We start from the raw sequence: 24,997 nt of genomic DNA on the forward strand, positions 1-24,997 counted from the left end.
TTCACCCTCAGCAATGACCTTCTCTATGGAGGCATCTCACTGGGTGATAAATAGCAAAGTATTTTCTCAATTTTTCCCTTCATCGAGGGTTTGAACCATTCCATGTCCCTCTAGAACAGCACTACTCACGTTTTCATGAGCAGTTCTTTCCTCCTCATCCGCCTGAAGCTGCGCTGTCCCTGGTGCTGGGCTGGAGAAGGGGCCTGTCTGTGCCATGGTGTGGTGTGTGCACAACGTGGATCCAGGATCCCGTGTCACACTGACCCCCTGGATGTGTTTAACTCCTTCTCTTTGAAGCTCATCTGTCTGGGGCTGCGTTACGATCACAAGAACAATTTCATTTCCACACGTTTAGTGCCGCGGTTTTGGTTTTGTTGTTTCGGCTTTGTTTGAGAAATATGAAGTGGTGGAAGTTGCTCCTTCCTCCCTGCCCCTTCCAGAGAAGAGAGGAATGTGTCTGCTCTACCTAATCCTCTGCACCCAGACTTTTGCTCTCTGTGTGAGGAGCGTCAAAGTCTGGCTGCTCAAGACGCTGTTTCAAAGCTCCTTGGAAGGAGCGACGCCCACTTCGGTGCTCTGTCAAAGAGCAGTTTGCAGCAGCAGGATGGACAGTAGGTCTGGGTTGGATGCTGGAGAACAATGGGGAATGTTTGGCCTTTGTTCTTGAAAAATGCTGAGTAGTTTTTCTGGGTGGAGAGTTTTAATCATGACCTGCCTGAAGGAAGTACATGTAGTAACGTGTTTTCAGTTAGAATGTCATGTTTCCTTACAACTGAAGGAGTTGTCCCTTCCACAACACATCTGGAGACATGTGTGACCTGTTTGGTGTTCTAAGGGGAAGGACTGTTTTCATCTGTGTAGCCCTGGGCTGAACCTTTCGCTGAGGATATATTAAAGTAAGGTAAAAAATCGTGCATTGCAGTTATCTGAAAGTACCTTACATAAAATACTACAGTAATTCTTTCAAGTGTGGAAGGTTCCCAGTTCTCTGACAGGATGATCTGCATCCCAGTCTGCCAAAGCTCTCAATTACACAGAAATTCTCCAGGGAGAAACAGAATTATTCATGTAGGACAACTGTGTGAAATTTTGTGTGAAAGAAGAACGTGCTGTCATTTTTACAGAGCTGTTAATAATTAGATAATTAGATGTAAAGCAACAGAGCTTTATTTCACTGTAGGTCTCCACTAATGCTTTCTCTGTGCCTCTCAATGTGTTCATGTGTACAAATATATGACATAAATCCACAGAGGTACATTTTCCATGCCACGTGGAAATGTGTTTGACCTCTGGATAGCTGCTGAGAGTTTTGATTTCTTTCTTTCTTTGTCAGTTTGAAAATGAAATCATTCTGAAGTTGGATCATGAGGTGGAAGGAGGACGAGGGGATGAACACTACATGCAGTTGTTTGAGACCATGTAAGTAGTGCATAAGAATAAATGCCTTAAGAATATGTTATGTTTTTATTCCCAGTTACCAGGTTGATAACCTCACTTAAAGTAGAATCTCAGCAACTTTTTTTCATCAAGGGGCTGGAAACAGAACAGTGCTTCAGTACACCTGGTTTGAATTGTAGTTTTGCTCATCAAAATGATTTTTCTAGTTGCTTTTCATTATTTTGTGCTTTAGCTAATTTATGAAGAAATTATGCCTGACCTGCATTTCTATATACAGCTTTCAAGCATAGTCAGATATTCTCCCCACTATTAGTCTTTCCACACTTTTCTTTATAGCCTATTGTCCCAGTTTCAGCCAGGGTAGAGCTAATTTCTTCTGTTTTATTTACACTAATAAGGCATTTTAAAATGCTTTACTTGCTTTTCCCAGTGTCCAGATTGGACTCCAAGAGATTATTGTCTGAATTTAAATAACGTGACTACCCTAGAATGAGAATATTAAGAAGTGCTAAGGTCTAATCAAAGTATTTCTATATTTCTGATAATCCTAAAGCCTCAGACTATATCACATAGCACCTCCTGCTCTTCTTGGCCATCCACATTCAGCTTTACTCCCTGACTGAATAGCCACATTTTCACTGATGGCAAGTTGGGTGTGACATCTTGGGCAGTGCTGGAGTCCTTGTACATCCCTCTGAGAGTTTGTCCCTGGCTTTGTGTGTTTTAGTTTGTCACTGCCCTCACCAGATGAACCATGAAAGTTTGGTTACACCACAATGGAAAAAAGTCCACTTTCAGGGAAAGCTTTTTTTTTTAAAATACTGAATTATATAATCAAATAATAGTATGTATATGTTATTTTGTTTACATAATATGTGATTATGTTCTAATTAAAAAGAAATGTTATTTAAATCAACTATAATTTAAATGTTTGCTATTTATGTTTAGTTTCTGTCCTATGAGGAGGCAGATAAAATGTAGAAAGGCAGACTTAAAACCATGAAAGCACTGACACTTTCGAGGCAATATAAACCTATTCCTTGAAAGCACTTCATGGACAAGGACAGATGAAGTTTTAAATACACCCTTTTCACTTCCTAACGTGCAATGACTGTGTTAACAGAGAGCAATAAACTGATTTTTCGGTTTTGAATGTTTGCTATTTTGGCTTCAAGCCTTGGGTGGTGAGGCAGAGGTGTCCAGAGTGGCTCTTGGTGTGACCCAAAAATGCTGCTGCAGAGCCTGAGCAGAGATGCCCAACAGGGGACTCAGCTGGCACAGGGGACACTTATTGCAGTGCTAAACTTTCTTTGCTGCTAGTTGTGTGTTTTTTTCCAAATATCCATAGCAAATCTCCCTTGCCTCAGTTTAGGCCAATTATTTCTTGGGACGTAAAGAATCATTTATTCTGTTTCTTTTTTTCCAGCAGCATTTTAAAGTTGCTGTCTTGTTTCCTTCTGGTTTCTCCTTTAGGGTAGACAACCCCAATATTTCAGTTTATCCTATGGAATTTTTCTGGACATTCCTACAATGTCCCCATCTGTTTTAAAAGACTACATTTCCTTAAAGCTGGAGAGAGTAATCAAACTGAGATTTTATCAATGCAAACAGCAAAGGTTCCCTCAGACCTTGTGTGTGAGACTCTTTGAAGTTCCCTCTTTCTGAGCTGTGTGACACTCTTTGCCTGCCTTGTTCTAACACTTTTCTGGAGAAGTGGCACCTCTCCAGGTAATCCCCATCTTTCAGTGGTGCAGTCAAATAATGTCATCAAACATACTCCAGAGCATTTGATCTCTGCCTTCCAAGGCACCCTCCTTGCTTTCACAGACCTGTTTTTCCCCCTCGTACTGTCCCACTTTCTACGAGGCTTCAAGTTCAGTGTTTCCACATTTCTAAAGATGCCACTTCATCTTGTCTCCAGATAATATTATTTGTTCCATCCTTGAAGCTGTTGAATGACACCTATAGAGGGACTGGTGAAGCAGAGGTTGGTGACCTACCAGTGGTAGAATCTCCTCTTCCTTCTTCTCTCTCATCTTCCCTCTCCCTTCCCCTCCATTAGTTCGGTTTGGTTTAAACCTTCCCTCCTTCACACCTTTCAAAGCAGGGATTTCAAGCCTCTGTCCCCTTCTGGATGGGGACCCAGTTAAACTGGGCTCCACATTTATTCATTTGTTCATATTTATTCATTTGTTCCTATTTTCATCCCATAACTGCATTCCTGCACAGTTCCAGTGCCCCCTGGCTGCAGGCATTGAGCAGCAGTCAGTGACTGTGGTGTGCTGGTAGTCACCTCTGCAACCAACACTCACCCACACTTGTGGGTTGTTGGGAAATTGCTGATTTCCAAGAAACTAAATAGGTTCAGCAGAAGTTTAATTAAGCATTTGTCCCTGGTCCTGACTGTTAGTGTGCCCCAGGAGCACAGGAGGGGTTCAGAACCCCACCCCAGGAGGGGTTCTGAGCTGTGCTGGTGAGTCCTGTCCTAGACAACACCAGGGAGGAGAATCTGGGATAATCTGGGGTAGGTGAGAGGCTGTTTGCAATGGGCAGAGGACACAGGGCTGCCCTGTATGGGGAAATGCAGGAGAATGTAGGTCTGTGCCAGGCCACTTGTCCTCAGGCTCAGAAAATGAATCCTGGCATGTTTTAGTTACTAATATAGGCACAACAGAAAACAACATTTGGCAGCTCTCCAGTTCCCCCATCATTGCAGTGGCCCACGATATTCAGTTGTTTTCTTGATCTTTATTTAAAATATTTTTTATTTTAAATCTTTTTTTTTTTTTTCAAGCTCTGTTCAAAAAATCAAAGGTTTCTTTCTCCTTCCTGGGGGGAAAAATTCTTGAAGTTTTATGGTCCTTTTTATTGAGATTACTGTACAAAGCTGAGCAATACATTTTTTAAATCTTCCCTCAAGAGACAGGTGTTCCTCTCTCCTGTTCTTTTTGTAGTTCTGCATTATGTGCACTCCAGTTCACCTTTCTTTGGTGACTGGAGTTATGTGTTATGTCCTGGGTGAGAATCAGCAATAGCTTGTGGGTTATGTCAAGGTTTTTCTACTTGTACTGGAAATAAATGGGATGTCTGGGTGACTCGTGCTCATTGTGCACTCAGGGAATGTTCAGAGGTCTGCCTTGCTTGCTGTCCCTCCAAGGGAACCTGTGGCAAAAATTCCTAACAGCCACTTGAATGGTGGCTGTGCTTTGCTCTGTTAGTGTCTCACCCTGTTTCTGATCTCACATATGTAAACCAACACCATTTTTCCTGTATAATATTCCTACGTGGTTCTGAGGCTTTCCTACTTTCTTTCCCACAAATATAATTTAACACACTCCAACCTTTCTGTCAGTTGTCAGCTCTTCAATATTTATTATTTACCTTCAATTTGCAGTGTATTTAATGTTATAAGGCCTATTTCAGTTCCTTATTTAAATATTTCTGCTGTTGTTTCAGACTAATCAGACAACAATAATTAAAGTGTTTGGGGTTTATGTGTCAGCCTCTGTCCACCACATCTTGTACAACATAAATGTTCTTTCAGACACCCGTGTACACCCTCCCTCTGTCTCAACAAAGTAACTCCACTGGAGTTGTACAATCCAAGGAATAAACTTGAGGGGCTGGTTTTACTTTGCTTAAGTTGGAACTTTGAGCCTGGCTCCATTCTGGGCTAGAGTTTCCAGGATTTCTTTGCAACTGAACTTCATATAAATATGTATTTTCTGAAGAAGGTTTAAAGAATTATGAGGAGTAAAAAAAAATTTCTGCAATTAATTAAAACATCACACTTTGTAATTTTCTTAATAGTGTACTTAAAGATTAGTAATAAGTTAATTTTTTACCTGGGTGTCTTGAAAACAATGGTGTTTGATATTCAGTTGATATCAGTTGAATATCATAATTGATGATTAAGCACTAAGAGGTCAAAACCTTCCCAGCTACCAATATAAAGCAGGGCTGCCTTGGGGAAAATGAACTGCATCTCTGCCAGATCCAATGCATGCATCTATAATATATATGTGAAAATATATGTATATAAGTGTGTATATAAATATATGTGTATAAAATGCAGTTTGTCAGAGAAAATCCCACTGGAAAACCAGGATGTTAAGCAGAAGAAACAAGCTCTCAAGGAAAGAAAGAAAATAATCCTTAGTGAGATGCTGGTAATCACTTTATGATGTTCAAATAGTTAAACTTTTAAAACAAAGCTCTGATAATAAAGTGAAATATCTACTCCTAAATCACTTCAGCACTTTGTAGAAACAGTATATGCTAATGTCCTGTTAATGTAAATTCAATCTGATGATGCCATTCTATAAAAGCCATTTTCCTCTATTTTTATCAAAAGAGATCGAGCTTCTCTTTTCAATTTGCAGAAAGTTGATTGTTTGGTTTTCCTTATTTCTCAAGGGCAAATTACTCTGGTGAGGCCTTGTTAGTGAATGACTTTTTTGACCTAAAATTGTAATTTTTGTTAGTTTGAAATTTCCACTCACGTGTAACAGCACAAAAAGAAGGAAAAGGTTGCATTTTATGTTGAGGAGAGGAAGGTGCAGTGTTTAAATATTTTGCAATATTGTTTGTTGCAATAGTGTGGCGTTCCAGAGACTGGAGTTTGTGGCAACACCGATGCAGGTTGCTCTGTCCTGAAGTTGTGGGCATACCCTTGAATTCAACGTCATTTTCAGACAGGAAAAATAAATGTTTCTCTTTTTTATATTTTATTTATATGCCACTTTGTCATGTGGATATCTAAATTCCCGACTCACAAAGGGAATTTCCAGTGCATTCTGCAGTTGATTTAACCCCACCTCAGTCTTTGCCTTCAGGTTCAAACAGTTTTTCAGCTGACAGGCCACTGATTTTCATGGAATTGTCCCAACTTTTTTTGCATTTGCAGCCTTAAAGACTGTGCCCAGGAGCACCCTGGCATTTCTGACTTGGTGGAAAGGTTTGTCAGCCTCGTTAAAGGCCTCCTGGAGAAGCTGCTGGACTACAGGACCGTGATGAACGACGAGAGCAAGGACAACCGCATGAGCTGCACCGTGAACTTGCTGGTACGTTCCCTCCTGGCATCCCTGTGTGAGGAGAGGGAAAGCCTCACAATCCATTTACTAAAGGTGAAGGGAAACCTTCCTGGCGACAGCAGTGGGTGACAACACTCAGCAGTGATATAAATTCTGAAACAAGAGGGTTTTATATCTATTTGCATGGATGCATCCGTAAGTCTGACAGCAGCATCCCCTCACTTCTTTGGTTTTCATAGAGTCATAGAATCACAGAATCAGCTGGGTTGGAAGGGACTTCTGAGAACATCAAGTCCAACCCTTGGTCCACTACCACCGTGGTTCCCAGCCCATGGCACTGATGCCACATTCAGTCTTATCTTAAAAACCCCCAGGGATGGAGAATCCACCACTTCCCTGGGCAGCCCATTCCAATGGCTGATCACCCTCTCTGGAAAGAAATTCTTTCTAATATCCAACCTAAACCTCCCCTGGCACAGCTGAAGACTGAGCCCTCTTGTCTTGCTGAGAGTTGCCTGGGAAAAGAGACCAACCCCCCCCGGCTCCCCCATCTTGTCAGGGAGTTGTAGAGAGTGAGGAGGTCTCCCCTGAGCCTCCTCTTCTCCAGGCTGAACAGCCCCAGCTCCCTCAGCCTCTCCTCACAGCACTTGTGCTCCAGTCCCTTCCCCAGCCTCGTTGCTCTCCTCTGGACCTGCTCCAGCACCTCAATATCCTTCCTTCTTGCCCCTGTATTCTGTGGGTGAATCAGGAATTTTACTGCTCACATGCCTGTACCTTTTGATAGGCTTAACATGCCAGTGGGCTTTGCCAGGTTCAAGTTGGGCTTGAGGAACTAACCCACTTGCAGCTTCAGCAACTCAACAGCTACAGCCTTTAAATGTGGGGAAGAAATGTCGGGGCACTCGCAGTGAGGTGCCGAGAACATTTGAGTCTCTGATCTGGTCCTGTGGGTTTTTTACCATTCCTCTTTTGTAATGAGAATATGTCAGACAGAGATTCCTGCCCCAGGGAACTCCTCAGAGCTGAGGAGGGACCTCCATCACCTTCAAAGTGTTGCTCTCACATACTCTCTGTTCCTCAGTAACCGCTGCTCAATGTGGTATAAATTCCTGCAACAATTCTAGTCATACATTTTGCACAGCCTTAGCAACTTGTACACCTGCAAACACGTTATGGTGACAAAAAAATGGGCTTTATTCCTGGAATTGGCCCCTTTTAGAGGTATTGTACAACCATGTTGTGTATTTACAGTGCTACATGTCTGCTTCAATGCATAGCAGCTTTTCTGGCCATCAGGTTCTGCACAGAGCATGTGGTTTGTTATGTTAATGCATTTGGAAAAGTATATTTTCTTCTTCTCCTACAGCAAAACTTTCACTAATGATTTTGTTAAAGAACTAGAAATATACTTATGTATGTATAATAACACATGCATATAACTAGTTAAAATATTAATTGACATAGTAGTTCCAGTTTTAAACTTCACATAGTCTGTAAATAATCTATTTCTTAGGCTGTACAATGAGCAAGAAAGGCAAAATCTCAGCATATACATCTATATCTATATTTTTCTTTTGTTTTGTTAAAATATATTAGGAGATAACTTAAATTTTTTGTGTCCCTAGAATTTCTACAAGGACATCAACCGTGAGGAGATGTACATCAGGTATGACAGCTGTTCTGTTAGATCTCTTTTGGAGAGGGCAACAATATTTTCTCGTGAATTCTGATTTTATTGCTCTACTTGAATTGCTGTGCTTAATATTAGTTTACCATCCACAGTGACTCTGTGGTAGCCCTGGCCTCATTTGTATTCTCACTGCACTGTTTGTTTAGCCTCCAGCAATCTGGAATCTATGATGTGTATTCAGCAGCAGCGTTTTTTTCTAACTTCTAGTTGATCAAATCACTCAACATTCGTTGTTTTTTGTTTAAAATTAAAGAAATGCAGCTAGATTTGAAGTTTGAGGGAGGGTGTATCTTACATTTGGAGTGGCAGAGAAAGCATTCAAGTTTTGTAGAATAACCCAGTCTCTTCCAATGTGCAACACTCCACCCAGCAGGGAGTGCTGTGTGGGGAGGCATTTTCTGGGAGAGCTAAAGCTACACTGGCAATTCTTTCAGATGTGATATGGCCTCTTACTGTCTCCAAGAGTTTTGAATGTGAGCTGCAGCAGTTCTTGTTGTTTCAAAGCTCCTTATTTCCTGCCTCTCCTCCCCTTCTGCGAAATGTGCAGAACAAAGCCCAGCATCCCAAAAATGAGGTGATTCAGAGCTAAACCCGGAGCTGTGAGCTGGAGTGGCCGGGGGGAACAGCTCTCCCTCTGTGGGTGCTGCTGAGGGGGAAACATTTTCTGCTGGGATGACAACTGGGAATGGGAATGCCTTGAACTGCTCCAACAAGGTGTTGGAGCTCCTGTGTCCCAAAACACAGAGGATGGGACGCACTTTTCCATTCTGGCTGCTGGAGATGTGCAGCCTGAGTCCCGTGACGGGCAGTGGTTGTGTTGGCAATGCCGCCCTAGGGATCAAGGAGAACATTAATAATGTTTAGCTGAGAACAACTCTCCTCCCTCTACCACTTTCCAAGCTGTACAGGGACTGGCTCTGCCTTTCTGGGCTGGTATTTTCCATGTTCTCCTTTGCCCTGTGTTATCTGTTGTGGTTTCAGCTATATATGTGGGAAGTGCTACAGAGAAAGGCAACTGTCTTAACAGTCCAGGAATAGTGGACTCAGAGCTGTCTTAGACCTCGAGTCTGATAGTTTTTCCTCTTCAGGGTGGAGCTGACAGCAGTTCACAGGAGGGTGGCTCTTTCTCTTCCCTTGGTGCCCAAAGTTTGTGTACAAAAGAACACAGAAAAGTCTGAACAAATGCACAGAGCTTTAACCACCCCCCAAAGTGTCCTTGAAGTCTCTTTGGGGAGTGACTGTGGGACATCTGTGGAGTTTCCTCTTATCTAGAACATTTTGGCACTCAGTATTCCACTCATGCCAATACCCAGCCTAATTCTTGCTCTCTCCTCCCTCAGGTATTTGTATAAATTGCGAGATCTTCATTTAGATTGTGAGAATTACACAGAAGCAGCATATACCCTTCTCCTCCACACGTGGCTCTTAAAGGTTAGATCTTCTAAATTCAATATATAATTAAGCTTTCACAGTTTTCAAATTTATATATTAAAGTGACTGCCTTAATCCCAGACTTACTGCACGTTATTTACTTACCCTATTTTCAACTTACTTACCCTATTTTCAATAGGGGTATTCAAGTTTCTACTTAAAAACACTGCAGTAGGTCATACAAAATTAATCTTAATTATTGAAATATTTTCAATAGGTTGTTAAGAGCCATATGTTTCTAGAGCTAAATATTGTAGCAAGAATAGTTTATAGTGAGAACATTTTGTGGTGTTCATTTTGCTCATTTCTTACTAACCTAAACATGACGGTTATGACAATTAAACATAGTTTATTCCAGCTGTCACAGGGGGACATCTAACTTTTAATTTTAAAGAATATGGGTCAGACTATCAAGTCATGTTGACTTTCTTTTGTAGCTGGTAACTGCCTTTCACTACAACTAATGTTTGTTCTCATTGTAGCTGACATTATGAATAGAAATGGTCAGTAAGATGCATTTCCATTACAAATGCAATTTCCATTTGGAATTTCTATTCCAAATTTAAGTGTTCTTCAGCAAAAATCTGAGATTTCTTAGTGAAATTGTTTTTTAGTGCAGAACCACATTAACTTGCCTTTCCACAGTGCTATTTTGCTTGAACTTCATTTTAATTTTTTCTGGTCATAGAAATACATGAGGTATATTGTATGTATTGCTGTAAACAAAGGTATTAGTATGAGAAATATTTTAATGCAAAAAATCAAAACCAAGTCAGTGAAGATGACACCACTGAAAGAGAATTAATTAATCTTCTCACACAGATTTTTATCTCAATTTTTTTGGGGGGTAGGTAGGGGGAAGGAAGGAACATAGGTTTTAAAATGTTCTGTCTGGTCCTGGCTGTTACATGAAATACAGCACTTGGCTGAAGAGGTAGTGAATACATTCCGAGTGTCTTTCCCAGTTTCTCTGTGGATGGATAAAAAAGGCTTGGGAAGAAAACACTTAGAAGAGCCCAGGGAACCAGATTTGATGGGAGGATGAAAGGCTGAACTCCAGAATCATGGGGTTTTTGCTGTGTTCTTGTTCCCAGTGGTCAGATGAACAGTGTGCACCCCAAGTCATGTCAACAGAGTTCCAGTGCTCGCAGACCTATCGACACTTGAAAGAGAATTTGTATGAAAAGATCATAGAGTACTTTGACAAAGGAAAGGTAGGTCTGCAGAGTTCCTCCCCAGCCAAATCTCTCTTTGCTGTGCTGCTCTGGATAGTACTGTTGGATGAATGTGCCCTGTATGAAGTGCTTGGGTAGAAAAGCTTCTTTGAAATGTGGGTCAAGCAAAAACTGTGTCCTGAAGGCTTATTCCCAGAGAATATCTGCTCCCATAGGAACACGTTCTTTCAATAACCACATTCACAAAGGAAGAGGGCTAATGTTTCAACACATTGCCACAAGCATGTTTGCCAGGCACTAAATAAAATGCAATAAAAAATGTTGAATGTACTTGCCTTTACCAGGAAAAGAATATGGACTACCCAGATTCCATTTCTAGACTATTCAGTCCTTATCTCCTCCAAGGAAGCCAGACAGTTCAAAATGGACATATTTGTTTCAGGGTTGTATTCCAAACCTAAAATGTAATAGTTTGATGTTCAGTACCTTGGTTTAGTTCAACTTTAAAAAAACCCCAACTGTTAATAAAATTACCTGTCAGTACAAGTACAGCAGAGCTGAGATTTTTGGAAATAAAACAAAGAAAGAAAGCAGGGAAAAATTCTGCAGTGCTGGATAATTAATCTCATGATCCAATAAGACCTTTAAGTCCTTATGTCTTGTTCAGCTGTAGCCAAAGGTACGAAGAGAAGAGGAAAGGCAATCCATTAGTGCTTCTTGAGAAGAAGCCCTTCCTATAATTCAAAAGGTAGAAGTTTTTGGTGCTTCAGGGTTTTGTGTTGGTATCTAAAGAAACTACAGTGTAGCAGTGCCCACCCACCCTGCCAGGAAAAACAAACCCTCATGATTTCTGATCCTCAGCACCCAGCATTCAGGCTCTCCTCAGGTCCATCAGGGGGGGTTTGCAGCAGCTGGACCCTCGGGCCAGGTTCAGAAATACCTGACCTGGGGGCACGTGGCACCGTTTGGAGACAGGCCTGATGTGTGTGACCCCCAATGGCCTCAAACCCCCAGAGAGTCGTGCTCACAAACCCCTTTGTCTCCTTTATTATGGGTAGGTGAGAAGCCTGACAGAACTTGAGAAATATCCTCGAGAGAGGGAGTTTGTAGCTGCTTCAAGACCACTTTTGTGCTGCTTGTATGAAGTGCCCACATCAGACGAGAAAAGCTGTCCTGGTCTTTCCAGTGCAGCTCCTCACAGTCCTTGTCAGAGGCAGCCCTTAAATTGTGTGGAAAGAAAGAAGCTGCTGCTCTGGGCAAGTGGCAATTTAAGCCTTAGTTTTTAGCTGACTGGGAGAGCTGTCCTATGCAAGGTACCTATAGCTGTGGATGCTGCAGGATGTTTTATAAAATGGTGCTTTAAGGAGTGGCAGGTGTCAGTCCCCTCAGCTCCGTGCTTGGGGTGTGTCCTGGGTGTTATCACCCCAGTGATTTACTCTCCTTAATGTATCTGATTCTTATTCTAAGAATAAAGTAAGTTTACTTATGCCTTCCTGTAATGAATCATAAAACACTTTTATTTTTTCACATTAATCTGCTCTCCTGAAGTTTATGATTGCCTCGAGTCCTCCACTCTAAATGTGCAGTTAATAAATGACTGCACTTTAAAGAGAACGTAATCAATAAAAGTGTAGTTAAACTGTGATGCATTAAAAACTTGTTTGTTGGGGCTGGATTTACATTTTGAATGTGTGGTTGCATTGCAGATGTGGGAAGAAGCCATATCTTTATGCAAGGAGCTTGCAGAGCAATATGAAAAGGAAGTTTTTGACTATGAACTTCTAAGTCAAAACCTGGTAAGATTGTATACAGGTCTTCAAATTAATTCAGTCACAGAAATTAATACTTTTGAGCTATCAAATGACAGAGCTGCCTATGAGCTTGTTGTCTACAACAGATTTTTAATCCATTTGTTGGCGAGTTGCTGTTTCACTGTAACAGTCCAGTGGTAAAAGAGAGAACAGCAAAGACCTGTTGATTAAAGTTGCATGGAAATGTGTTTATTGAGGCATTTTGAAATTTCTGTAGATTAAATAAACACTTAGGGCAGTTCAAAGGCCACATTTAAAAGAAATAAAGCAAGGTTTGGAGGCCTCTGTGCTGCTTTAAGATAGAAAAAGCACCTAGATGAAATTTTCCCCCTAAATTTTCCTTTAAATTTTAGCAACTTGAATCTTGACAAGCCTGAAGAATTCTATCCTAATCAGGAGTGGGGAAGTATCACAGCACAAGGAATTAGAACTAGGTCCAAAGGCTAGAAGTAAGATTTTGAAGGAAGAGAAAATGTTCAGTTATTTGTTTTCATTAAAACTGAATTAATCTAAAAAGAATCCTGTCCCCCACATACCTTCTTTTCCCTACTCCCCATATTCCATGCTTGCATGATTTTTAACAAATGTTTAGGGCTCATACAATGGATATCCCTGAATCTTCCACAAAGAAACGTTGGGAATCAAACCACAGTGTTCCTGAGCAGGACTGTTTAAAAAGAAAGCTTCCATTGCTCCCAACAAATTCGGCTTTTGTCATAAAATAAAAGGCATTGGTTTTGCCAGTTCCATTTAAGTTGCAGTGCTGCATTCTCATAAACACAACACCTAAGTGGTATTTTATGGCAGAAATCGTTCTAAGCCCTTTCCATGGTGTGTGCCCTTCATGTGAGGCTTGGACAAGAATTTGAGTTGAGCCAAACCTCAGAAATATTTGAGGCCAGGGCTTTTTCAAAATCCATTGTTTCAGTAGTGTTACCAGTGGCCAAGCATGACTTTGGTGTTTGCTTTTCTCTTCTCACACTACTAAATTAAGGATAAGCCTGAGATCACATATTAAAGTTGAAGCCATACACATTTATCTATGTATTATATTTGCATTTAAATGTAAATAATATTTAATGTCCCTCAGCAGTGTCCTGTGTGTGCTGATTATGGCTGTAGCTTATCAACTCATATGGCTGTAGAGGTTAAAAATGAATAGATAAAGCCCCCAAAAACAAGTAATTACAGCTGGTTTTGCTTTCAGATCCAGCAAGCAAAGTTCTATGAAAACATCATGAAAATTCTGAGACCCAAGCCAGACTATTTTGCTGTTGGGTATTATGGCCAAGGATTCCCCACATTCCTACGGGTAAACTTGTTTAAATTCCTACTTTTTTTCACCTATTTTCATATGCTTCTAAACATACAAGTGCACTCTACTAATGCAAGTGAGTCTCTGGAGATATTTTCCCTGGATTTCCTGTTGCTCGGATGCAGGACTGCAGATAAAATCTGAATTGCTACTTGTAAGAATATGCATGAAATGTTTTGAGATGCTTTTATGTTACTCCTTTCTTAGTTTGATAGTGGAAACTAAAGATATATAATGTGGTGAAGGAGGTAGAGGAGAGCTAAATGCAGCAATATGATGTAATTTCTCAGATGAGTCTCCACACAGGGTGTTGATAAGTAGTAGAATCTCATTAACTCGTGTTCAAATTAAATCCAAAATTCTGTTTCACTCATGGCTGGTATTTTTAGTGCTCCTCACCATGCACTGACAGGAGTTGCAGCTTTATGTTGCCTCTCAGCTGCAATGGAAATACCTGTGACGTTCTGGCTCCCTCACTATCCAATTCTGGTTCATGAGCTGGCAGGACAAGTGTGTGTGTAGGATTTGAAATGTGAATACACCATGAATTTGTTCAGTGTGATATTGATGTTTCTTTTGTTTTCCTGTTTTCCTCATGATAACTAGTGCTAACACTGCTTTTTTGACCTCTAACATGCACTGAGCTGACATGTTCACACCAACTGTGTTGTGTTGCTCTAAGTTTTTTCCTGAATGGCAACAGCTTGTTTCTATCCTAGGACAATTATGGTCAGTTTGAACTGGCTTTATTCAACATATGCAGAATCTACTGTGTTTTCCTTACTTTTCTCCATTTTTGACTACCATGAGAGAAATCAGGACTCCAAAAGGTCTGTTTTTTCAAGAAACCTGTCATGCACAACTGGATTTATTTAGTTTTTTAAAAGGTCGTAGCTTTGTTTAAATCACAGTAGTGCATGAGCTCTGAGCATAAAACTAACCTGAATATTTGATGTTTTCTTAATAAAAAAGTGATTCTTGCACAATGAATAGGGTAGCTATCTTCACACTTGAAAAGCAACAAGAGATCCTGCTTTCCCACGTTTAAAAACCAAAGCTGCCTTGGAAACATTGGAAAAAAATAGTGAAATATATTTAGTATTACACCAGTGTTACTGTTTTCTGAATGATAAAACTTTGAGACCAGGGTCTCTGGAGAGTCAGTGCTGCATTCCAGCACCTGGTCAAAGTGGTGTTTGGCTTTATGGTTGATTCATATTCAGAAAACAGCAACGCTCACTCCAAAATCTGGAGAGCATTGTGTGTTTGTGCTGATAGCCACGAATCTCTAACTTCTGCCTCAGCATCCCAGAGCCCGAGAAATGAGCTCTTTATGCCTTGCAGAACAAAGTGTTCATCTATCGTGGGAAGGAATACGAGAGGAGAGAGGATTTCCAGGCGCAGCTGATGAGCCAGTTCCCCAGTGCAGAGGAGATGAACACCACGGCAGCTCCCGGGGAGGATGTGAAAAACTCTCCTGGGCAATGTATCCTTGAAAACAGGAGGAAGGGGGGCTGGAGAAACCTTGGTTTTAGCAGAAATTTGTCTGTGTGAAACAACAATTTCCTGAAAAGAGTGGAAGTTTATTAATGTTGCAGCTCTGCTTGCAGTTTTACTTATATGTCCTTCATGTCTTTCGTGGCTTGTTCCTGAGATGTCAGCCCTTGTTTTCCTCACAGTCCTAAGGAGTCTGTCTCCTTCATTCATCAGAAAACCATTTAGGTTGGAAAAAACCCTAAAGATTGACTCCAGCCATAAACCTTGCTCACCACTAAGCCATGTCCCCAAGTGCCACGTCTACAAGTCTTTTAAATCCCTCCGGGGGTGGTGACTCAACCACTGCCCTGGGCGGCTGTGCCAGGACTTGACAACCCTTTCAGGGAAGAAAACTCACTGAAGCTCATATATGGTTTACCTTTTATTTTCTTCAAATGGCAAAACCAGTGACACACACTTGAACTGGCCAAGTTTAAAAACAGCAGCTTCTCTCTCACCTCACATTCTTAGCTGTCGTCCCTTGGTATGAAATTCATGTCTTCCTTGAACATTGCCCTGACTGGAACCACACCTGGGGACCACCTGTGCTTCTTGGCAGCATAAATATGCCTTCAGTCACTCTTGGAAAATTTTCCTGGCAAAATTAACTCCTAAACATTGTTAACCAACTTTTAGGATGCCCTAAATTATTCTTGTTTACAAGAACTCTGATCACGTTTGGTTTTTTTTCCTAATTTAAATGATTACTGACTGAGCAGATATGAGATCACCTCATTGTCTCAGACATTTGTTTTCACATGTTGATTTTCCTTTATTAATTTCCAAGGTAATGTTGTAACACTTCGCATGTTCTTTTGAATCTATTTTGGTGGAACCTTCTGGAACAGAAAGGGAATATTGATTTCTTTCAACACTGTTGGGACTGAAGTGGGAGTATTACAGGCTTATCTAAAACAGTACATTAAGCTTGAAAGCCAAGCTCTCCTAAGAGTGTCTTGTGTCTTAACTAATTGGTTGTTTTTGGGATCACATGTTTCAGTCTTTAAGGTAGAATTTGCTCCTCTAATTGCAACTAACAGCAGATACACACTGGTTCTGCACTTAAGAAAAAGCTACAGAATCTACCCAGAGGGCATGAGTCAAATATACTGAAATATGTAAGAATGAGATGTATTTACTTACCAATCCAGCAGTCAGATTTAAAAAATAACACTTCCACAGGAAAAGGAAATCTCAAGTAAAAGGGCTGTTCCATTGCAGATTTCAAAGATGAGATGTTAACCATCCTGGCTTTATGCAAGCCTAGAGCTAAACAGTGAAACTGTTAACATCACATGTCGTTGATGTTATTTTTGTAAGTTGGCTGAGCTTTAAAATTTAATGAATGAGTCAGTGTGAAAAATTCTGCTGCAGATATTCAAGCTCAGTAAATAATAAAAATATGCAGTTCAAAGTTAATATTAATACATATTCACTGGTTACTACTGACAGATTTTTCCTTTTTTGGCTGAGGAAACTCCACAAATGAAACCCCGAACACTGCAGATTTTTCATCAGGAAATGTCTTTTTTTTATTTTTATTATTATTTTTATTTCCCCTCAGCCTGCAGTGTTTCAACTGTTAATAACATGCCCTTAACTTCCACAATTTCAGATATCCAGTGTTTTACAGTGCAGCCAGTCCTGGAGGAGCAGCCCAGATTCAAAAATAAGGCAGTACCTGATCAAATTATAAAGTAAGTGGATTTCTGTAATAGGTGTATAATGAGAGTTAGACCATATTCCTAAACTGACAACCATTATTTCACCAATGAATCTTAGAGTTTTTATTTGCTTTAATTTGCTGAGTTATGTATTCATAGAATCATTTCTGTGGGAAAGGACTTTTAGAGGCCATTTAGTCCAACTCCCCTGCAACGAGCAGGGACATCTTCAGCTAGACCAGGTTGCTCAGGGCTCTGCCCAGCCTGTCCTAGGTATATTCCCAAGGAATTCCATGAAAGAACACCTACCCACCTACCACTGAAGAAATAACTTCTGGTTCCAGGGCAGGGAGGTGGAATCTGTGCTTTGGGTGGAAGTTATTGAGTTTTCAACACATCTTCTTAGACAAGTGATGGAGAGAGGGGTCTTAGAGGTCCCTGGCAATGAGAGTGGTTGAGTTGAAGGCTCTTGGACAGCAGAATCTTGTTATGGCTTGTCTTGCCAAGTGCAAAATACATGGTGGCAAAGTGCTTTCCACTGGCACTGTGGTCAAGCTTTTGTAAAGCAATAAAGGGAATGAATTGTCCAAAGTATTCTGAGAATAGAGGGGCTAACAGCTGCATCCAAAGCAGTTTTCACCTTTGCCTGCAGCCTTCTCTGGAGAATCTTTACTGAGGTTGCAGCTGACTCAGAGTGGAAAAATAAGAATTCCCCTCCTCACGTGCACCTCAGTAAAGCAGATACAGGCACAGGTCTTGTGCTACAGGATTTAAAAACAAACAAACAAACAAACATCCTCCCCTCCAAAAAAAAAAAAAAAAAGCACCAACAAAAAACCAACCCAAAACCCCCCACAACAAACTGTGGTCCCAATTTCAACTTGATGCATTTTTAAATCAGCAACTGAAAGGCAGATTCCAAATGTGGTCCTGTCTGACTGGATTTCAGAGTAGTGGCAGCCCCACTTTGAATTGGTGACAGTTTTATGTGGTGAAATGCTCCACATAAAGTAGAATCTCTGCTCAGATGGGAGATTCCGTAATGGTTTGTCTCAGCTGCAGAATTCAACCAAACTGCTGATTCCATCTGCTCCTGGGGATTTACTTTTACGAGTGTACTTTATTGGCCATTTCAGTGTTAGTTACATTAGTTGATGGCAGTGCATTTATTCTATCAAAGAGCTTCAAAATATCTGTCCTTTCAGATGGAACTGTATGAAGTGACCTGACTCAGTGTGGCAGCATTTTCCAGTTTCTTTCTTTACTGATGGAGATAATCTGAGCTCTTTGGATCACAAATCATGGGTTCCTCTGAACTAACACACCATGGTTTGCTTAGCTCAGCTGTTTGGGGCTTCTCTATTTGTTTGCTTCTCTGGGCCTCCAAAACATGGCTCATTTTTATTGTAAGAGATTACTAAGATTTATTTTTTTTTCTCTGCAAAATTAGCTTTTACTTAAAATGGCTTTAAGTTTAATTCATCTTGAAAAAAAAAACAAAGCCCAAAGGGAGATATTTTTTTGTGGACAGCAAAATACTCAGTTAAAACTCTGCAGTCCCTGTTCTTTCAAATTAGCCAGTGTTAAAAGCCAAGTGGTTACAAGTTTAGTGAAAATATGTGCTCACAATGATGGAGAAAAATCATTAGCTGAATAGAATAGATTATAACAGGACTTTGCAAGACATTCTTTATGCTGGTGTCCCCCTCTACAATATACATTTTCTTATCTATCACAAAGAAAATTGTCATTAATGGCTTCATTTGTTTATTTTATTGAATAAATATTGTTCTGCATTGTGAGCAGGGACATGAATTAACTGATTTGTTGTGTTGTGGATGAAAAAACACTTGTGCTCCTGTCCAGGTGAAAATATCTGCACTGTTCAGTCAGTTATCTGGAACAAAATTATGCTCCCTGATAAGCCAGCAAGCAGGGCCTGTGCCACAGCAAGAGTTCAGGAGAGGAAAAAATCTCCTCTAGTCCTTCTTCTGTTGGTTTGAACATTAATCTGGAAGTTCTGGAGGGTTTTTTACCCAGAAAATACACCCAGTCACAAGCTGAAACTTAATAATTGTAAAATACTGTGTGTTGACCGTGATTTATAGATAAAGTAGTTTCCTCCTGAGTTTTCAGTGAAGCACTTTTTTTTCAGAGCAGTAAATTTGCTTTTAATTAAAAATTCAACTGACTCAAAATGAAATATTTCACTGGGATAACAAAATCCATTAATTTCCAGGTTCTGTATTTTACAAAAGTGTTCTTTAAACCTTCCAGTTTTTACAAGTCCAACAACGTGCAGCGGTTCCACTATTCAAGGCCAGTCAGAAAAGGATCTGTTGACCCTGAGAATGAATTTGCTGTAAGTAAATTAATGACAAGGTGATGGATGTAGTTCTGGTAACTGTGAATTTTGATCCTGGATCCTTCTGTAGGCCCAGATTACTCATTATAGACGTCCTGAATTCAGGATTCTGGTTCATAAAAACAAATGCAAGGGTTTTTATTTCAGCATAACTCCCGTGTGCTTAACGATACACCACTTTTTCAATTGCAGGTAAACGTTGTGTACTTAAGCACGTTCAACACGTTTGTGTCAAGCAGTAACATTTGCCGGTACAGATTTTCATTATGAAACGAGGTGACATGTAAACAAACATCAAATGCTTTGCTGCTTTTAGTTTACAACACTCTTATCAGCTGCCAGCTCGGCGATGAGGTGTGTGTTGTCTGCTTTCATCAGTCCTGGGAGATCCTGACAGACCAGAGAACTGCCTGGGTCATTTTTCCTGCCCTGACTAATGGGGCAGTGCTGAGGAATAGTCTTCCTTGTTCAAATATTCTGAGGAATCTACATCATCATAAATTACTTTTCGGTGTTGTGCATAAATATAGGAAGTGTCTATATTTTCATTTTACAGGTGTCTGATATTTTACAGTTTGTTCTCAAAAGCCATCCAACCCTTATGACTAAAGCTGTGCTCGTGTCATCTAATGGGAAAAGCCATTTCTTTCCAAAATGTACAATATCAGTTCTGTGTGTGCTGATTAGCAGTGTCAAAATTTCCATATAAAGGAGCTTCTTACCTGCTGTTAAATTAGGGTTTCAGATGCAAATACTGCCCTGGCACTCCAGAATTGCTCTGTGTTATCAAGACTCCTGATGCACCTTGGCTTCCTTTGCAAACTAGAGAGTTTTGAGCCTATTTATGAATATACCTTGAAATGGTTTCACAAAAATTACATCATTGATGTTTTCATTGCTGATGACAACAGACCACATGCAGGTGGAAGCTGGAATATTTGGAGGATGACTTTATTGCATTTGTTGTGTTTCTCAGTCTTGGCAGCTTAGCTGAGCTGATACTGTAAAATAATGAGCAGTAAATGAACTAAACTATTTTAAAATACCAACAGCCTGTCTTGTTCAGAAAAGGAAAGTGAAAGGAACTAAAATAGAATGCTGGCAAGTTGTTACTGGGCTATTACTGCTTTTACTTGTAGAAATAATTGGGCTATTACTGCTTTTAATTGCAGAAATACCTTTTGAACGTGGAGGGAGGAAGTATAATCTGGGCAGAGGCAGGAGCAGGCCATTTAGTCCCAGTCATTCCATCTGTAATGGCAAAAATAGCAATAGACACTAAAATATTCAAGGGTAATTTTCTTTTTCCCTCTGCTTTGTGCCGGCTTTGTGCCTGAAGATGACCTAATCTGAAACCAGACAAATTATTCATGCACGTCGCCGTGCTAGATTAATGTGGCAGCGTCTCTTTATGCAAAAATATGCCTGTGTTTTCCATCCACACTCATTTCACTCCGGCGTCTCAGAAGGCAGAAAAGATGAAAGTGTGATTTTTCTCCCGCTCTGTTTTTCCTCACAGTCCATGTGGATCGAGAGGACTTCCTTTGTCACGGCTTACAAACTTCCCGGGATTCTGAGGTGGTTCGAAGTCGTCTCCACGACACTGGTGTGTACTAACACATATTAACATGCTAAGAGCCCATAAAACATCTATTGAATCCCCATGTACGAAATTCCTGGCAAAATTATCACATGAGGCTATTTTTTACTTATTTTTATCCAAACAAAACCGTTATTGCTTAGGTTTTATCATTCTGCTGACAGGATCAATATATCCTGTGTCCTAAGAGAATTGAGCAAGTCTGTGTTGGTTTGCTGAATTGTTATTCATATACATGGAGTTTTACAAAACCAAAAAGACTTTTTTATCTCTGTATGAGCCTTAGAAGCCTTTTGTTTCTTTGCAGGCTGTGATTAGTCCTTTAGAGAATGCTATTGAGACTATGTCCACGACAAATGAAAAGATTCTGATGATGATTAACCAGTACCAGAGCGATGAGAACCTTCCCATCAATCCACTTTCCATGCTTCTGAATGGAATTGTTGATCCAGCTGTTATGGGTGGCTTTGCTAAATATGAGAAGGTAAGAGCTTGTAAGTCCATGCAAAGAGCATATTCAGATACATCATTTCATAATTCTCCTACATCCCGTGTTTATAGTGGCAGTGCAATATGGATGGGGAATATGAAAGCCATAATTAATCAATCAATCCATCAGTCAAGAGATCCTCTTATCCTCATTTCCTGGTCACCTCTGTCTTTGAGTGCAAACCAGAGCAACCGAAGCCCAGTATTGGTTGATGTAAATCATGATACTCCAAACCTGTGCCTTTTTAGTTTCACTGCAAGCCTAATAAAAGCAACAGTAATTGGGTTTCATATTAAGAGTCTCAAACTCAGAGATGTTGGATAAAGACGGAAAACACTTTAACAGAAGAGCACCTCAGTTCCCAGCTGACAGAGTGAGGAATTATCAGCAGCAGCATCTGGCTGAAGAGCATGGCTGTGTCTCTCTTATTTGATGGCCGATACTATGATCATTTCTTTACCTGTCAAAATGATGGACTGAATTATTTTTTTGTTTTGTTTTGTTTTGTCTAAGGCTTTCTTTACAGAAGAATATGCCAGAGACCATCCAGAGGATCAAGAAAAGCTGAATAGACTCAAAGATCTGATTGCTTGGCAGGTAACTTCTCACTGACAGCAGCCACTGAGGCTTCATCAGCTGGTCCTTTGTTCCCCTCCTTTCTAGCAGGAGAACATAGCATTTATATCCATTTTCACTTTTATTTTTTCCCTGTTTCCCAAAGCAGGGAGGGGCAGAAGAAAGAGAAAATTCTTGTTGCAAACTTCCTGCCTAGTTCTGGGTGAGCATTAGGCCAGAAAGGTACTTTGTAGAACACATCATTTGGAATAGTTTATCAAAAGCCACACATAGAGAGGGCTACATTTATGGCTAGAAGGGCCAGGATTTCAAACTCAGGTTGTATTCCTGGAGACAAAATGGAGAGCATGACAAAAGTCACAACAATGTCATGAATTGCTGGGAAAACAAGCATTGGCAAATGTCAGAACCCCTCCTGGGAAACAGCTCTTTTCTAGAATTGAGTATCTCTTGTTGTTTGTGGCAGAGTTTTTTGCATTAGAAACCTTAATGGAGTGTTGGCTGTTCTCAGGAACTACTTTCATGCTCAGTGACTCTCCAGGATTGCTGCTACATGTCTTTTGTGTGACAAATAGCAAGGAAGACCATTAGTAAATATTTTTAAGCTGCATCTCCAGAGCAGAATATTCTGTCCATGTAGCAGCACTGAGGTTATTTGGATTTACTGTTTATTATTTTATAGGTAGTGTAGACGTGGTAAGACAACCAGCCCTTTTGTCCTCAGTGCACCCATGGGAGGTGGTAGCAGAAAAACCTCTATTTTTGCAGAGATTCAAGGGAAAAGGGCTCTTTTCATTGACCTACATCATCTTTGTTATGATAATGGAGCAGAGCAATACATGACCTCAGAAATTATCAATTCTATTTCCATTATCTAATCCAAAATAGAAATCATTGCCATCAATATATGGCAAAATGAATGACTGTGAGAGAACAGGTTTGCATTTTGGCCCAGAGGTAGTTTTTTAAGAAACCACAAACTGCTGAGTCCTGTGAAATAAAGATGATTTACATGAGAAAGAACTGTTTGCTGTATAAATGAATGGGCCTAGGGGGATGTTAAGAAACAGGGAGGGTTCATCTGGAATTTTACTCTCAGAAATGAATGGCTCAAGATACTTCTGAGCCCCCTGATCTAGTCAAAGATGTCCCTGCTCCTTGCAGGGGGTTGGACCAGATGACCTTTCAAGGACACTTCCAACCCAAACTGTTCAGTGATTCCATGGTTCTGCTTCATAGATGAGAAACAGCAAAAATTAACCATTTATTCCTCTCTCAGCTTGGAAGTGAACCTTCCAAATAGGTTTAATGGATTTGTTTTGCACTATTTTCTGAAGACTTTTGAAGTTTCCTCCTGTTTCATTGTGATTCCTCACAGCTTAAACTTATTAGTTTAAGTGTCCAACCTTCACAGCTTCCTCCTGGGTCCTTGCCCACTGAAGGCTCTGTGTGCTGCTGCTCTCTGACCACAGAAGTACTCAGTGGATTAGTGCTATAGATTGACTGCAACACCAGCTGGCATTAGGAAATTAAGTGGTAATTTCTATCTATCCCTGTAAACCCCTCTAAAGGGGACAAACAGGTCTCTCTGTAATAGATGGGCTTTAATACCATGTTTTTGGAAGTTATATTGAAATTGAACTTGCATAAAATACAATCAGGTCGATGGATGGACCAAAGTATACAATGTTCATAGTATTTGTGGGGTCAGAACACAAAAAGGAACCATGAAATCCGAGTGGATTTTACAAAAAAGCCGAAACATTGATGCAAAAGAACTAAAAGTTAATAGTAAAGCAGTTAGCAAAGGTCAGTGGCAGAAGGGTAGCTAAAAGTATTTTGCACACATCTCACAAGTTGTCATCTTCAAAGGCTGAAAGGTAACAAAACTTTACAAAGTTTCTCTTTTAGAATATGCTTATTATTAATAAAACAGTGTGTCAAAGTCTGCTCTCCTTTATCACTGAGGATGAGATTTGGGTTGATTTTAACTGGATATAACCACATTACCACCATGGCAAAGATGATGGTAGCAAGATAATAGCCAAGGAAAAGGGGTTAGAAAGTTTATTAATTTTTTAATTTCATAAGCAAGCCATTGCTTCTGACAAAGGAGAATGATTTTTTAAAGAAATTCCAGTGTGTTTAATCTCACATGAGATTAACATCAAAACACCACAGAGGAGGGGAAACAGTCACTATGAGGCAGCCAAGATTTTTCAGAGATTTGCTGAACAAACCCCTTTTTCATGAGCCCTTTCCATCTTGTAGTTGTTGCTCCAAGCTGAGCTCAACAGACAAATCCATGTGCCAGTCACAGGAGGAGTTTTGCAGCTGACTTAGCAGGTACTTTAAGTGGAGCCAGGGAGGTTGTTGGACCCACTTGAACAGTCTCACTTTTATTCTTCTTTTTTTTTTTTTTTTCCTCTTAAGATACCTTTCCTTGGGGCTGGAATTAAAATCCATGAAAGAAGAGTTTCTGACAAGCTTCGTCCTTTCCATGACCGGATGGAGGAATGTTTCAAGCATTTAAAAGCCAAAGTGGAAAAACAATATGGAACCAGAGAACTGGTACTGCTCTCCTTTTAACCTCCACCTCAATTTCTAAAAAATAGATATTTTCTTTTTCTTGTGGACTGAAGGCAGCAGGAGCTGAGTTTTGTAGTCCAAGATTTGATTCAATTCTCTGGCACATCAAATATTCCTCATTCTGGAAGATTTGGAGTATTTTATTATAAGTATTAAAACTGCAAGTCTTTTCAGCCTTATTAAGGAAGTAAAAGCAAATTCTCATGTCTGTTCTCTTGGTAACTTTTCTTAGTGGTTTAGGGCTTTGATCTGCAATTGATGTCTCCCTGTGCCAGCCACTTCCAGCTGTGTTGTGAAGTAAAACCTGTCATGGGTATAATACTA

At 40.2% G+C, this 24,997-nt stretch overlaps 1 protein-coding gene across 1 annotated transcript in view; it reads left to right on the top strand.

Moving 5' to 3' along the window:
• The window catches only part of DOCK2 (dedicator of cytokinesis 2), a 169,284-nt gene that overhangs the window by 135,257 nt on the left and 9,030 nt on the right, over positions 1-24,997 (top strand). Inside the window, exons 34-47 of the mRNA XM_017825591.1 lie at positions 1,334-1,419; positions 6,305-6,461; positions 8,057-8,097; positions 9,462-9,552; positions 10,647-10,766; positions 12,434-12,523; positions 13,746-13,850; positions 15,198-15,339; positions 17,005-17,086; positions 19,331-19,415; positions 20,938-21,024; positions 21,326-21,502; positions 22,022-22,105; positions 24,518-24,655. Of these exons, the coding sequence (XP_017681080.1) occupies positions 1,334-1,419; positions 6,305-6,461; positions 8,057-8,097; positions 9,462-9,552; positions 10,647-10,766; positions 12,434-12,523; positions 13,746-13,850; positions 15,198-15,339; positions 17,005-17,086; positions 19,331-19,415; positions 20,938-21,024; positions 21,326-21,502; positions 22,022-22,105; positions 24,518-24,655 (1,485 nt within the window). The remainder of the gene's footprint in view (positions 1-1,333; positions 1,420-6,304; positions 6,462-8,056; positions 8,098-9,461; positions 9,553-10,646; positions 10,767-12,433; positions 12,524-13,745; positions 13,851-15,197; positions 15,340-17,004; positions 17,087-19,330; positions 19,416-20,937; positions 21,025-21,325; positions 21,503-22,021; positions 22,106-24,517; positions 24,656-24,997) is intronic.

Source organism: Lepidothrix coronata, unplaced genomic scaffold (assembly GCF_001604755.1).
Source record: "Lepidothrix coronata isolate B3197 unplaced genomic scaffold, Lepidothrix_coronata-1.0 Scaffold121, whole genome shotgun sequence".
In the NCBI taxonomy this organism is placed as follows: Eukaryota; Metazoa; Chordata; class Aves; order Passeriformes; family Pipridae; genus Lepidothrix; species Lepidothrix coronata.